The 15,274-nt window shown below is 52.3% G+C and overlaps 1 protein-coding gene across 1 annotated transcript in view; it reads left to right on the plus strand.

Annotated features, from left to right (window-relative positions):
- Positions 1-14,848, plus strand: part of ntng2b (netrin g2b) — a 59,254-nt gene extending 44,406 nt beyond the window's left edge. The window contains exons 6-8 of the mRNA XM_079755548.1: positions 10,773-10,940; positions 12,782-12,916; positions 14,213-14,848. Coding sequence (XP_079611674.1) covers positions 10,773-10,940; positions 12,782-12,916; positions 14,213-14,433 — 524 coding nt within the window. The 3' untranslated portion in view covers positions 14,434-14,848. The remainder of the gene's footprint in view (positions 1-10,772; positions 10,941-12,781; positions 12,917-14,212) is intronic.
- The last annotated feature ends 426 nt before the right edge of the window (positions 14,849-15,274 follow it).

Here is a 15,274-nt window from a genome sequence, read left to right on the forward strand (position 1 = left end):
CACCTCATGTTTGACGAGAAGACACTGGATGGTGAGCTGATTAAGATTTACACCGGGAGCCATTCCAATCATCCTACCCCACCTACCTCTCCCAGGGCTAACAAGCTGACTAATAATAATAATCATAATAATGCTTTATACCTTTGATACAACCTGCCTCTCCCCCTTCTCAGGGAGTGATGGATAAGAGTTGATGAAGAGAGAAAGAGCGGGGGGGACGGGGAGGCTTTAGGTACCAGAAGCTGGCCCAGAGAGGAGAGGATGGAGTGTGGAGATGGGTGGGGTGTCTCACTTTGATAAAGAGATAGCAGTGGCCCAATGCCAGCCGTGTGGTTGGGGTTTGGGGGGGGGATTGAGACGTTCCTGGTGCCGGGAGAACAGATGTGAGCCGGGGGCGGGGGGGGGGGGGTGTCGGTGTTGGCGTGGGTGTGTTTGGGAGGGTGGGGGGGATAGAGAGTGGGTGCTGGGGAACGAGAGTGGGTGGGGGAGGGGGGGAAGCCTCAGGGAGGGAGAAGGGGGGAACTCCACAGGGGACTCAGAAAGCTGGCAGCAACACTCGCTCTATGAGAACTACTGAAGATATGAGTGTGGGGAGGCGTCTGGATGAGGGGGCGATACACATATACCCTAAAGAGCATTGCGCAGATCTCTGCCGATCTGCTATCAGTAGCAGCCCCTGATTGGTATAGTAGCCCTCCCCACTGCTGCGGAGGCCGGAGCTGGAGGGTGTTGGGAGGGTGACACCAGGAGGATGGTGAAGAGGTTGGGAGGACCGCCTCCTCCAGCCCTCTGCTGCCAGGGAGCCTCACAGTTTGGGTGGTCACTAGAGATTGGAGCAGGGCGAGGCTGGTTTTCAGGAGCTGTCACTATTCTTTGTGTGATTGTGTAAATGTGCTGATACATAAAACCAGGTGCTTTGAGTTTGATCCAAGAGAGGGCTAAAAGGAGGCTGCCACTTGATTCATATACCTTTACTGTAGTGGAACGGAGAAGTTAAGCAAAGTGAAACTGAAGCCGAGTGTCTGAGCAGGGAAGGGTAGGAAGATAAAAGCATTTAGCTGAACGGACTTCCGGACATCTGCTGTTATATGTACCTGCTATCCTCTTCTCTAAAGTCAGTAATCATTTTCTGTAGGCCTATATCCAAGATGGTGAGACTCCTGGTCATTCCACAGTGTTTAGGAAAAGTCAAGGGCTGCAAAGAGTTTTTTGAACAGCTGACGATAACGTTCCTGATGCATGTGAGGGACATTTGTTTTTCCTTATTGGGATTAATTTACATTCTTTAGTGCAAAATGTTTATCGACAAGTGCATCGATATGAAATTGTCCTTGCTACATTTCAGTGATTTAAACTAAAACATTATTCTGCCGTATTCTATGAATTGAACAAGGTTTAAAGAGAGCAAAGCACCCTCAGAATGGCATAAAGCCCTCGGGAAAAATGGTACAGAGAGAAAAAGAAAATTCAGATGGAGAACAATGAAACGACTCATAAATGTTGCATGTGCACGGAGCTCGTTACAGTGAGGAAGATACTGTGAACTTACACAGAAAACGGTTCAACATGAAAGGTTGTTTGTGCTACAAGCTTAACTTAATTCTTAAAGAGGCATCTGCATACTTGGCAACCCTTTTTGTTTGTCATCACGATCACAATGCAAAACCAATAGGAGCCACATCCTTGAGGATCTTTAGACGGGACATCAAATGTGTGCAGCACAGAGGAACCCCAGTGCTGATCAGCTGTGGTTCAGCATCAAACTGCCAGTAGCTGTTTTTAACACTGCCGAATATGCCCGTCTTATACCCGCCTTATTCCCGGCATGGTCTGAATGTTTACACGGGCCGAGGTAATATACCGGCTTGATTTCGCACACCCGAATTGACCCTCTCGAACCCTACACATATTTGGGTTTTCATTTTCATGTAAATGCGATTAGGCGGCATTGCGGTACCAGGGGCAGGACTTGGGTAGAGGTGTTGATGACGCAAGGACACCAACATGAGGAGTTCTAACTGAAGAGACGGTGAACTCCGTGAGCTACTGACCATGTGAGAGAGGATGGTGCAGTCGCATTTAACGGGGATGGGGAAAGATGGTGCGATCTATGATGAAGACGCAGAGGAACTTTCCTTACGAGGCTTTCGTCAGGATAAAAAACAAGTGGTCAGCAAAATAAAGGATATGTTGGCATTTTGGCACTTGTAAATAGTTAATCGCGTTTGTAGCCTACACTCAGATGTAGTTTACTCATTCTTGCATGCGAGTGGCTTAAAACATTTATAAAATTCAGAGTATGCAAATTATTCTATAGAGGTCTACTTGCGTAGTCCCGCCTACTCCAATGAACCAAGAGAGCCAGATCCTTGACGAAGGGGGATATACCCCCTCGGTTTTACACTGGCAAGACAGTGAAATTGCAGGGTGTGCCAAGCCGCGACCGTACCAGAATTTCTCCCAGCCTTGCTTTAGGTGTAGGGAACCAAAATGCCCAAGGTGAGGTCCTTTGTGTGTTGTGTAACTGTTATGTTTCACTAACAGCTCCTGTTCAACCGAAGGCACATGAACCAGGTGCTGGTGAAACAACTGGTTACAGAGATGAACCTTTACACGGTGTATAGTACAGCCCACCATCATGCTAGATGAACCTTTACATGTTCATAGTACAGCCCAGGGCTAGATTAACCTTTAAATGGTCATAGTACTGCCCACCATCATGCTAGATGAACCTTTCCATGGTCATAGTACAGCCCAGTGCTAGATGAACCTTTACATGGTCATAGTACAGCCCACCATCATGCTAGTTCATAAACAATATTCGTCCCCATTTCCTTTTGACGTGGGGGAATCCCAACACTGAACCCACACACACACAGTTGTTGATGCCCACACTTACAAAGCGGAACATTTGTGGCCCAGGGCCACGTCATTGGATGTCATTGGATGGGTCATCGGGACCGTCAACACAACCTGGCTTTATACAGCCTACAATGGATGCCATCAGGGTATTGCCGCTTTGCACAAAAGCATCCACCAAATGGCTTTTATTGTTATGGTTGAACTTTGACATATTAAATAAATATATATCAACAAATCCTTAGTCCTTCCTCGCCACTCCCGCTTGCTGATGACCAGGGTCAGCTGACCTCTGACCCCTCCTGGTGCCCCAAAGGCCCCTGGCTGTAGGCCGGGGGGGAAGCCAGAGAGAAGCCCTCTGCTGTGTAGTTAGATATCCTGCTCCTTCACAGTGCTTACTGTCCCTCTGACACATGGAGGAGAGGGGAGCAACACGGGAACAACACACAGCTCCTCTGGGAGGAGTGAGGAGGAGGACGCCGGCCAGGAGGAGGAGCAGAGGGAGAGAAAGAAAGGTACACACGTGAGCGGATCTACCTGCTAGGGTTAGCATAGTGTAGTTCCACTTGAATAGTTCTGAGTAAATACAATGTTGTTGTAATAATTCTGCTTATTAGCTGCTATCTTTGTATCTATTGTGGCATCTCGCCCCTTAAACCTCGGCCCGGGCGGGTCCGAGGATTAGTGGTGGACGGCGTATACCGCCGCCACCCACTAACCGGTGACAGAGAGCACCATTTCTCTCCCCCGATCAGCGAGATAGGGGACACCTGGCCGGAGGGAGGAAAAGGCCCAGGAGCCATCTTAAAAGGAGCACCAGAACGGGAGAACAGGAGCGAGTGGCACAGGGGAAGCGCTCGAGACCACAACCGAATAGAGGCTCACGGAGACCCTATGTAGAGTGCATGTGTTCCCTGTGGTGAGAGATCATTGTAATAAATGCAGAGTGTGGCTTAACCCCGACTCTGAAGCGTGATACGTACTTTGAACCCCGAGACATCGAGGAGCGGGTTACCACATATGGTGGAGAATGCAGGCAAGTGAAGAACCCACTACAATACCCCGGTAAAACTACCCACCAATCCGGCATGCAGAACCCGGATGGGACCGCCGCCGCCGCCGCCCCGCGTCAACAGCAGGTGCAAGCCGCAACCCTACAGCGGGAGACTACGGAGAGCATTGCCCTGCTCCGCGAAGCTGTACTACGGCTCACCCAACACACCGTCCGCGACGCCCCGACCGCCGCCCCGACCAGCCGGCTCACCAAGCTTGGGCCCAACGACGACGTGGAGGCATACCTGGAAATCTTCGAGTGGACCGCCCAGAGGGAGAACTGGCCAGAGGAGCAGTGGGCCCACATCGTGGCACCGTTCCTCACCGGTCCCGCCCAGCAGGCGAGCCAAAACCTACCAGCTGAGACCGCCCGACAGTACCCCGCCCTCAAGCAGGCGATCCTCTCCGCGCTCAACGCTTCTACGACTGGCGTTCGACGTCCGGGGTGCAGTACGGACGCAGATCGCACAGCACGGTCGGTTAGTGAAGAGGTGGCTAGCGACCGACGGGTACTGGCCCACCACCATCCTGACACAGTGGAAGACCTGGTCAGACAGCTGGAGAACTGGCAGGTGGCCCAGCAACTGAGCACCAGTACCGGGACCACCCCACGACCCGCCGAGACCGACGGAGACCCACAACCGGGGCCTCGGCACCCTCACCCGACCCACCGATCGTGACCCAGGAGAGTTGCGAGGGGAGGCGGTGCTATGCGTGCGGCCAGCCCGGCCACATAGCCCGCTACTGCCCTGGAGACCGGGACGTGTTGATGCCGTCGGCCTACGCGGACAAGGGGACGGGCCGGCCCTGAATGCTGGTGCCCTGTTGGGCGCAGGGGACGTCCGGGAGCCCGACCATACCAGCGCGGGTCATAAACCAGGACACGCAGGCCCTACTGGACACCGGCAGCGTGGTCACCCTCCTCTGCTCCGATTTGGCGGGAGGAAGGGAGGGGAGACCCATGGAGGTGGCCTGCGTGCATGGGGACACCCGAACCTACGAGACCTGCCACGTGGTCGTCCGGACGGGGTGTTCACGGCTCGGGCGGAGATTGTACCCCACCTCCCGGCGCTGCTCCTGATTGGGAGGGATTGTCCGATATTCCACCGGCTTTGGGACCCGGCACGAGTATCCCGGAGCAGGAGAGAGTCTCCCCGCAGAGGGGCGAGGGGAGCTCGGCAGGCCTACGGGGCCACACGGTTCCTGTCGTCCCCCGGGGAGTCGACGGCAGAGGACCAGGAGTCCGAGGGGAACGGACCCTCTCCACCGGGGTCCCCGATCACCCGGTCCGGGTCATCGGGACCCCACCCCGACACCCCGGAAACCCTCACGGCGCCCGAGCAACACGATCCCCCGGAGGAGCTTGAGAGTTCCCCCCTCACCGAGTTCTCGGACTTCTTACCGGGGAGGGGGGAAGGCTCGGCCCGACCAGGCCAGTTCGCCAGCGCCCAGCTCCAAGACAAGGCCCTAAAACATGCCTGGAACCACATTTTGGCCCACGACGGACAGACCTGGGACTCGGTGAGTCACCTGCCGCACCCACACTTCAGCACTAAGGGGGGACTGTTATACAGAGTAGTGCAAGGAGAGGGGGGAGTAAGGGAACAGTTAGTAGTTCCCCGAACGTACATAAGCAAGGTGCTGTTTATGGCCCACACCCACCTCCTGGGAGCCCATCTGGGCATGGACAAGACTCGGGAACGGGTCCTCGCAAGATTTTATTGGCCGGGGGTAAAGAGGGATGTCGAGCGTCACTGTCAGGGGTGTCCCGAGTGCCAGAGGGTAGCACCTAGGGCCACAGTCAGGAACCCCCTTATCCCTATGCCGATTATAGAAACTCCCTTTGACCGAATAGCTCTGGACATTGTGGGGCCCCTTCCCAAGACCAGCCGGGGACACGATACATCCTGGTACTGGTGGACTACGCCACCCGGTACCCCGAGGCTCTACCCCTGCGTGCAGCCACCGCGAAGGCGGTCGAACTAATGCTACTATTTAGCCGGGTAGGGATAGCGAAGGAGGTGTTAACCGATCAGGGCTCATGCTTCATGTCTCGCGTAATAAAGGAATTACTTAAGACTCCTGCAGGTGAAGCAGCTCCGGACCTCAGTCTACCACCCCCAGACGGATGGCCTGGTGGAACGGTTCAACAAAACTCTGAAGCAGATGCTTAAAAAGGCCATGGACATGGACGGTAAGAACTGGGACCAGCTATTACCACATTTTGTACTGTTTGCCATACGGGAGGTGCCCCAGGCGTCCACTGGCGTCTCACCGTTCGAGCTGCTGTACGGACGAAGGCCCCGCAGCATCCTGGACATAGCCAAGGAGGCATGGGAGAGCCAGCCGTCCCCCCACCGCACCACCCTGGACCATGTCGAACAGGTGAGGGACCGCATGGCCCAGGTGTGGCCCATCGTCCGGGAACACCTCCGGCAAGCCCAGCAGGCTCAGGCGAGGGTCTACAACCAGGGAGCCCAGCTGCGAACCTTCCAGCCTGGGGACCTGGTTCTGGTCCTGGTCCCCACGGCAGAATGTAAGTTCCTTGCCAAGTGGCAGGGACCCCATGAGGTGGTTGAACGTGTGGGGGAGGTAAATTACCGGGTTAGACAATCAGGGGGGCGAAAGCCTAACCAAATATACCATATTAACATTTTGAAGCAGTGGAGAGGGGGAGGGGAACCCCCTGACCCTGCTCCCCTGGCGCTGGCGGCCCGACGCGAGATCCCAGAGGTTCCGGTGGGGGAGGACCTCAGCCCGGCCCAGAAGCAAGACCTCGACGAGATCGTCATGCAGCACCAGGACGTGTTTTCCGAGCTTCCAGGGAGGACCACGATCGCCCATCATGATATCCGGACGGCGCCGGGAGTGAAGGTGAGAGGATCCCGGAGGCCCAGAGGGAGGCCATACAGGCCGAGTTACGCCGGATGCTACAGCTCCGGGTCATCAAGGAGTCGCACAGTGCCTGGTCCAGCCCGGTAGCCCTCGTACTAAAAGCCAGATGGAACCTATCGCTTTTGTAATGACTTCCGGAGGTTGAACGAGGCGTCCGAGTTCGACGCCTACCCCATGCCCCGGGTGGACGAGCTAATCGAACGTCTTTGACCTGCCCGTTACCTCACGACCTTGGACCTGACCAAGGAGTATTGGCAGGTACCGTTGACCCGGGCTGCCCGGTAGAAGACGGCATTCTCAACTCCAGGGGGGCTGTACCAGTACACCGTCCTCCCCTTTGGAGTACATGGCGCTCCGGCCACCTTCCAGCGCATGATGGACCAGCTCCTGAGGCCCCACCAGGCCTACGCAGCGGCCTACATAGATGACATCATCATCTACAGTCACAAGGCGATGAGGGCGATGCTGGGGGAGCTGCGGAAGGCGGGCCTCACTGCCAACCCAGCCAAGTGTCGTCTCGGGCTGGAGGAGACGGCGTACCTGGGGTACCAGGTAGGGCGGGGAACCGTCCGGCCACAGGAGAGCAAGGTGGCCGCCATCCGGGACTGGCCCCAACCCCACACCAAGAAGCAGGTGAAGTCATTTTTAGGACTAGTCAGGTATTACCAGCGGTTTGTACCCGGGTTTGCCACGCTGGCCAGCCCACTGAACGACCTGACCTGGCCCTGCCGGATCCGAGGCAGCCAACCAGGCCTTTGGGACGCTCCGCGAGGCCCTGTGCTCGGAGCCGGTGCTCATAACCCCCGACTTTGCTTCCCCCCTGATAGTGCACACGGACGCTTCGGAGGTGGGGCTGGGGTGAGTCCTGTCCCAGGTCCGGGCCGGAGAGGAACACCCCATCACGTACATCAGCCAAAAGCTACTACCGAACGAGCGGAACTACTCAATGGTAGAGAAGGAGGCCCTGGCCATCAAGTGGAGCCTGGATAAACTCAGGTATTATCTCCTAGGGAGGGAGTTTACCCTGGTCACCGACCACGCCCCCCTGAAGTGGATGGCCGGCGCCAAAGACACCAACGCCCGGGTGATGCGATGGTTCTTGACCCTTCAGGACTTCCGCTTTAAGGTGGACCACCGACCGGGCAGGGAGCACGCCAACGCCGACGCCCTGTCACGTCGGGATACCTGCCTGGGCGGGTTCCCCGTCTACCTGTGGCCTGAGCAAGCGGTGGAGGAGTGTGGCATCCTGCCCCTTAAACCTCAGCCCGGACGGGTCCGAGGATCAGTGGTGGACGGCGTATACCGCCGCCACCCACTAACCGGCGACAGAGAGCATCACTTCTCTCCCCCAATCGGCGAGATAGGGGACACCTGGCCGGAGGGAGGAAAAGGCCCAGGAGCCATCTTAAAAGGAGCACCAGAACGGGAGAACAGGAGCGAGTGGCACAGGGGAAGCGCTCGAGACCACAACCAAATAGAGGCTCACGGAGACCCTCCGAAATTTCCATGTAGAGTTTTCCATGTAGAGTACATGTGTTCCCTGTGGTGAGAGATCATTGTAATAAATGCCGAGTTCGGCTTAACCCCGACTCTGAAGCGTGATACGTACTTTGAACCCCGAGACATCGAGGAGCGGGTTACCACACTATAGATCTATCCACCCATCTCTAACTATCTATCTCTTTCTCTATATCTATCTTTATTTATATGTCTATTCCCATCTATCTTTCTATCTATATCTGAAGTAGCTATATCTATTTATCTATCAATCTCGATCAATTTATCTATATATCAATCTATCTACAGTATCTACTGGTTTATATCTGCAGTATATCTATCTACAGTATCTACTGGTTTACATCTGCAGTATATCTATCTACAGTATCTACCTGTTTATGTCTGCAGTATCTATCTACCTGTTTATCTCTGCAGTTTCTATCTATCTACAGTATATATTAGAATGCTTGTTGGCTTCTTAGAGCTTGACCTACGAGATCTAACCGGTTTGCAGACAGCAGCTGGTGCTAGAACACAGCCAGTGGTTTATAGCTGCTAGTTTCCCGTGGCCCTCCGTTAGCTCTGCCCTCTCCATAACACCCAGCACCGCGCCCACAGGCTCAGCCGCGTGTGAGTAGAATAGTGCCGTAGGTGCCGGCAGACGACTCCAGCAGAGTGTTAAACCTCACATTCCTTTAATCCCTGAAGGGCTTCTGGGGCTCTTGATCTCGGGAGGGCCCGAGGCCAGACAGTTGTTTGGAATCATATACGACGAATTCAAAGGTAAGACCAGCGCGCAGGACAGAGTGTGAGGCGGGCTCTCCGGGAGCTCCTCAAGGGTCGGAGCGGGGGGGTTTAGACGTTTAAACACAACCACGTGGTCAATCTTTTTCATTAAAAACTCAGGAGGGGTGAGTTTTTAAGAGGCAGAATCTGGGGGGGGGGGATGTACAACACGTGCATGTTACAAAACAAAAATGGACACCTTGTCACCTTGCAGGTTTTCCATGTTCATTTGTCTTCCCTGTTTGTGTGCATTCCCTCCCTCCATGGTGCTGGAGGTAGGTATCCCCGCCCTCCCTCATTCAGTCACGCAGGACCATGCTAGCTCTGGCTTATTTAAGGCATATTGGTACGGCCGTACGTAATATGTGAAGCCTTCATCCATATCTCACATGCACACAGAACATCCCATACATCCCATCATAACAATGTTGTCCATCAGGGAGACCACTGTCCTGATTTCACCAAGCTGATTCCATTACAACACTATGTAATGCACCGATCGAGGGGCGGGCAATTACCAACCAGTAAACACAGACTGGGACGCTTCTGGAATGTTTTGGTTAATTTTGCGAGGGAGAACAGTGTCCCACTGCCACACTTGTCTACGGAGTAATTGAACATCTATATTTCATTAGGCCCTCGCTCTCTATTTCTATGTCCCTCTCCCCCACTGCTCAGTTACCAAGGGGAGCGAGATAGAGAGAGGGACTTTATGGGTCTCTCCCTTTAAAACAGGCCCATTAATATTTCAGCTGGGCTCATCAACCAAACAATACTACAATATTCACATGACGGCTGATTAAACAGCTAAGCTCCCTTCTTCTTTTCGTTGTGTGCATTCAAATGTGTATTTGCATAAACATGTGCGGTAACACGTCTGTTCAGAGGACAGCCGTGCCTTGCAGCTGGGGTATACGCTGGAGCTGCTGCCGTTTGTGAAGCTTAATACAGTCTTAATGAAGGAGCCAACACACAGAGATATGGCAGCATGTCCAACCACAACACCCCCTCCCACACACACACATACCTACCATCAAAATATAGATACATATAAAAGATAAAACAACCACGAAAAAAACACAAACACCAGTAATTATATTATTATTATTATTATTATTACGATTATCACTTAATCATTTACTACCAGTTGGTTTCTGAACCGTCCTGCTGTATAAATAGCCTCTATGGCAGCTCCTGTGAAGTGTTCTATCTGTTAGGTGTGAACACTGTTCACATCCTTCATGGCGCCCATACTGAGGCATCGGTTGCATTAGGAAACGTTTTGCAAAAATGTTCATCATCACTGAGGGTATTTACAGATAAATCAAAGCTAGGATTTTAGGCCTTCATTCGTGACATATAAACCTCCACACAAGCACAAAGACATTTAAAATCCCCATACATTAACAACCCACCTGATAAAATGTAGAAAATATTGAAGACTATCTATAAATAGCTCTATTTCAACCTCAAGCATGAGCAATAAAAGGGACACATCATGATATCGATAATTAACGTACTTTAACACACATACTGTAATACCTCACACAATTCTAATTCACGTGCCCCAATTGCCGGTATCCATGTAGGCCTCCATTCTGTATAACCAACCAGTGGCAGCACGTGGAGCTAAGCTACATTAAGCTACGCTGAGCTAAGCTACGTCCCACTCTCTCCTCCAGACTGTGAGTGCTACGGCCATTCCAACCGCTGCAGCTACATCGAGTACCTGAACATCGTGACCTGCGTCAGCTGCAAGCACAACACCCGCGGACAGAACTGCCAGCACTGTCGCCTGGGATACTTCCGCAACGCCTCAGCCGAGCTGGACGACGAGAGCGTCTGCGTGGGTCAGTGGAAGTCACAATAAGTTCACCTTTAAAAAGAGGAGACCTTGGGAGGTCGGGTATATTTTAGAAATTAGCGTAAATTCTTCTGGATTGTTTTTGTGTTGTGGTTGGGAGAAGTTCAAATCAGATCATTTTAAGATATTCAAATTATTTCTGTTTATTTTTTTAATCCCCAGAGGAGGAGTGAAAACATGTATTTATTTATGTGTTTTATAAATATATGTATTTATTTTTTTGTAGTGCATTGTAAGTGCATTCTTTTTTTCGGCCGTTTGCAGAGCGTTGCACTCAGCCAGTGTTACCTCCTACTGCTAAATTATTAACAGCCACCCGAAATACCCCACAGATTTGCATATTCTCCTGGAAAAATAGAAAGCCCAGGTTACTGTACATGCTGTTTTGCTCCTTATTTTTAATTTCTCCCTTAATTAACAACACGCCTTGTTTAAGAAGGTCAGCCGTTGGCGGGCTGTGAGGCGAGAATGCGGCGTGGCGTCAGCTCCATCTGTGGGTGTACTGCAGGGGGTTAGAGGGTAAACTAGCCGCGGCCGGGGGACGCCAGAGGGCCGGTGCGTCAGAGTCAGCACAAATACGCTCCCAGTAGCCTCCCTGCCAGCCTACTGGCACACATGCATGGTTAGAAATAATACTAACTAACATCAGGGCCATGCTAGCCCCTCGCTAGCATCAACCTGCCACACACACACACACACACAGTGCAGTTCAGTGCAGAGTCCTGTCACACCACACATACATGCACACATGCACACACATAAACGTGAGCACACACACACACACACAAACAAACACATGCAGACAAACTCATGCATGCACACACACACCTACAACACACACACACATACTGACACACCTACATGGACAGCCACACGCACATACACAGACAAAGGAAAACACATAAATAACCATGACCTCGAAACACACCTATGAAACTGTAGCATGCAGCGGGCCGTCGGATGAATGATGTAACCCTATGAATAGAATGCATAATTTGATATCGCTTATAAATGAAAAACAACTCTATTGTTCTCCGCTTCTTTCATAGAGAGACAGAGAGAGTGGGATCCTAATGCTAACCTTCCTTCCATATTCAAGTTGAATTGTTTTTATCCATCACACAGTCCATCACTCTTGTAATGGACTGATACATAATGACTAGATATATTTTTGGGATATCAATCATTGTTGAGATCGGTAGGCGAGATCAAAGGGTAAACTAAAGCAGTGGGTCCCAGCCTTTGTCTTGAGGTGTGCCACTAAATAAAGAACTTTCACCGATCACAACATGACATGGTAAAAACTAATAATTACATATGCAGGTGAAGCAAAGAGTGCCAGCCCCCTTTATGCAAGATGATTACTTCAAGAAGGCCATATGGGAGAAAGTGGAAAGATAAAGGAAGCAATGCTTACTTTGCTTTAGTATTTTTATTTAGAAAACACAAATGAACACAAATATCAGTGCATCATTAAAATGGAAAACAGGATTAAATAGACACAGCGACACTACTCTTTAAATGAACAACCAGAATACTATATCATTAACTGAACAATATTTATAATAAAATTATTTCAAATTATCTATTTAATTTATCATTATTGTTCATTTGCCCATTTCAAGACGAAAATCCCACAAATCTGCAGTACCACAGTATTGAACTATCCCACCAATGATTGGTTTGGGGGAGACCCAGACGACCCCACACCGAAATACATGGCTCTGTTTTTCTAAAGGGCTCGGAGCCGCAGGCGAGCAGATCCCACCGTCAAAGGCTTCACGTGGACCCACCTTGTTAGTGACCCTTTCCCTCCCTGTCCTCCAGAGTGTAACTGTAACCAGCTGGGCTCGGTCCACGACCGCTGTAATGCCACCGGGTACTGCCAGTGCAGAGAGGGGGCCGCCGGGCCCAAGTGTGACGACTGCAACCCCGGCTACTACTGGAAACAGGGCTGCTACCGTAAGTCCTAGGACAGGGTGTGGCGCGTGTGTGGTGTGGGTGTGTGTGTGTGGTCATGTTAGTGTGTGTGGGTGTGGGAGTGTGTGTGTGTTAAGGAATGTGCATGTCCAATGCAATGTGTGTGTATGTGTGAGTGGGAATGTGCAAGTCAATTTTTTTGGTGCGTGTGTGAGTGTATGCATGTGCATGTCAATGTGTGCGTGTGCGTTGAGGGTTGAGCAGATTGCTCATGCTAATGAACGGTGTTTCTTAGCCACTGAACACTGGCTATATTCTCCAGTCCGGGGGGAGTGGATCACGAAGCTCGTTAGCAGCACCACTTGCTCCTTTAATTGATGACCCTGTCGCCCCCTGACCCCGTTCTGGCATCACGCCACAATCCAACATCCAGCAGCTAGTCAGACACTGTGCTCTACACACATCATCTTACACACTCAATGCACAAAGACACATGCACAAAGACACACCCAAATGCATAAAGACACAAATCACACACACACACACATAGACGCAGACACATGTATAGACACACACACACATATAGACACACACACACACACACATAGACAAACAGACAGACAGGCTAAATGCCCTGTATCAAGCTTTAGGTCATCCTAGATGTAGGAACACAAAGACACCCTCTGTCTTTGAGAGTAGTTAAGAATCTCAGACGGGAAGGAGCACTCGTTCTATTTTTAGCGTCCCATTTCTAGGTCAAGTGGTGCTGTATTAATACCTCTCTGTTTCCTCTAATGCCTGTTTATTGCTTTTTAATGACATTCCACTATGGTCCAAAGATTAGCACAACATATCCAACCTCAAGAGACACATACTGTCTGGTTCCTGTGAGATATCCACTCTGCCGATCACCTAGAGAGCGGATAGAGAAACACCAGTGACACCGGCAGGTGCAGCCGCTTGTTGTCCCCGAGGCTGCTGAATTTATCTTGCCTCTCTCTTCCTCTCTCGCCCTCTCTCGATCTCGCTATCCCTCTCCGTCTCGGTCTCCTTCCTACCTTGTTCTTTTTTGCCCTGGATTTTTGTGTGTTCTCCTCCCACCACCTCCCCTGTCTGTTTCCTATCGCCCCCCCCACCTCCTCCTACACCCCTCCTCCCATCTGTCGCTCCTCTCACACACACCTCTCTCTCCCTCCTCTCCCCACTCCCCCGATGCCTCTTTACCACCTGTCACTCTGTCACTTTGCACACTGTCCTCCATGTCGCCTGCAACTCTTCTTCCTGTTTCACTTTGCCCCGCCCCCCCCCCCCCCCCCCCCCCCCCCCTGTCCGTCTCAGCCGACATGTGTGACGAGGAGCTGCTGCTGTGTCAGAACGGGGGCAGCTGCTACCAAGGCCAGAGGTGCGTCTGCCCGCCCGAGTTCAAGGGGGTGCTGTGCCAGCAGTCGCGCTGTGAGGACGGCCAGGATTGCAGCGCTGCCCCGCCGGCCCGGACCCCCGCCCCCCTGCTGCTCAGCGGCCTGCTGCTCCTCCTCCTGGCCACCTCAACGTCCCCCTGAGCGGCCCCGCCCGACCCCACCCTCAGATATAACCACGGACCGCGCTGAGGGGCGTGTCGCGTCTGCACATGAGCGAGGGGGGGCTGAGGAGTGACCCGGGGGGGGGGGGTCGGACCCCGCAGAGGACGGCAGCGTGGTGCGGCGTGTGCATATGTACATGCAGCGCCGCGAGCTCACGCACACACACACACACACACACACGCACACACACACACACACACACACGTATACACACCAGACCCACAGCACACGCTCATATATGCATATTAATGAACTCGCAAAGACAGAACTGAAACATGACACACACACGTTTACATACGAACACACACACACGCAAACGGTACAATCACACCCACTGGACTGTTACTGTTACCGGGCCTTTTTCTCAGGTGTGCGTGTAATAGGAGACACACACACAAAGGGACACACAAAGAGAGGCGGGGGGGCCAGCTCAGGGTGGGATGGGGTGGGCACGGTGGAGAGGAAGGAGCGTCATAGCGAACCAACCACTGTCTCTTCCCCTTTATCCAGAGCTGGAGCAACACGCGTCATACCAAAAAGTGTCAAACTAAAGAGGATCTAACACTAAGCCAAGCCACTCACCGACTCACTTCAGGAGAAGAACCGGGGAGGGGGGGTGTACACACACAATGACTTTTGTTTTGCTCTTGATTTTCATGATTGAGTTGAGAGAACGGGGCCTCTCTGAGACTGCTGGGGGCCTGCAGTCAGTGCTGGGGGCCGAGTGGGAGTGAGGAGGAGGGCCGAGGGGCTGTTTGTCTGTATGCTGCTGAGGCCTAAGTAGAGTATTAACTAGGTTTCATTTTAAACAACAAATTGG

This window comes from Pollachius pollachius, assembly GCF_949987615.1.
Source record: "Pollachius pollachius genome assembly, chromosome: 18".
NCBI lineage: Eukaryota > Metazoa > Chordata > Actinopteri > Gadiformes > Gadidae > Pollachius > Pollachius pollachius.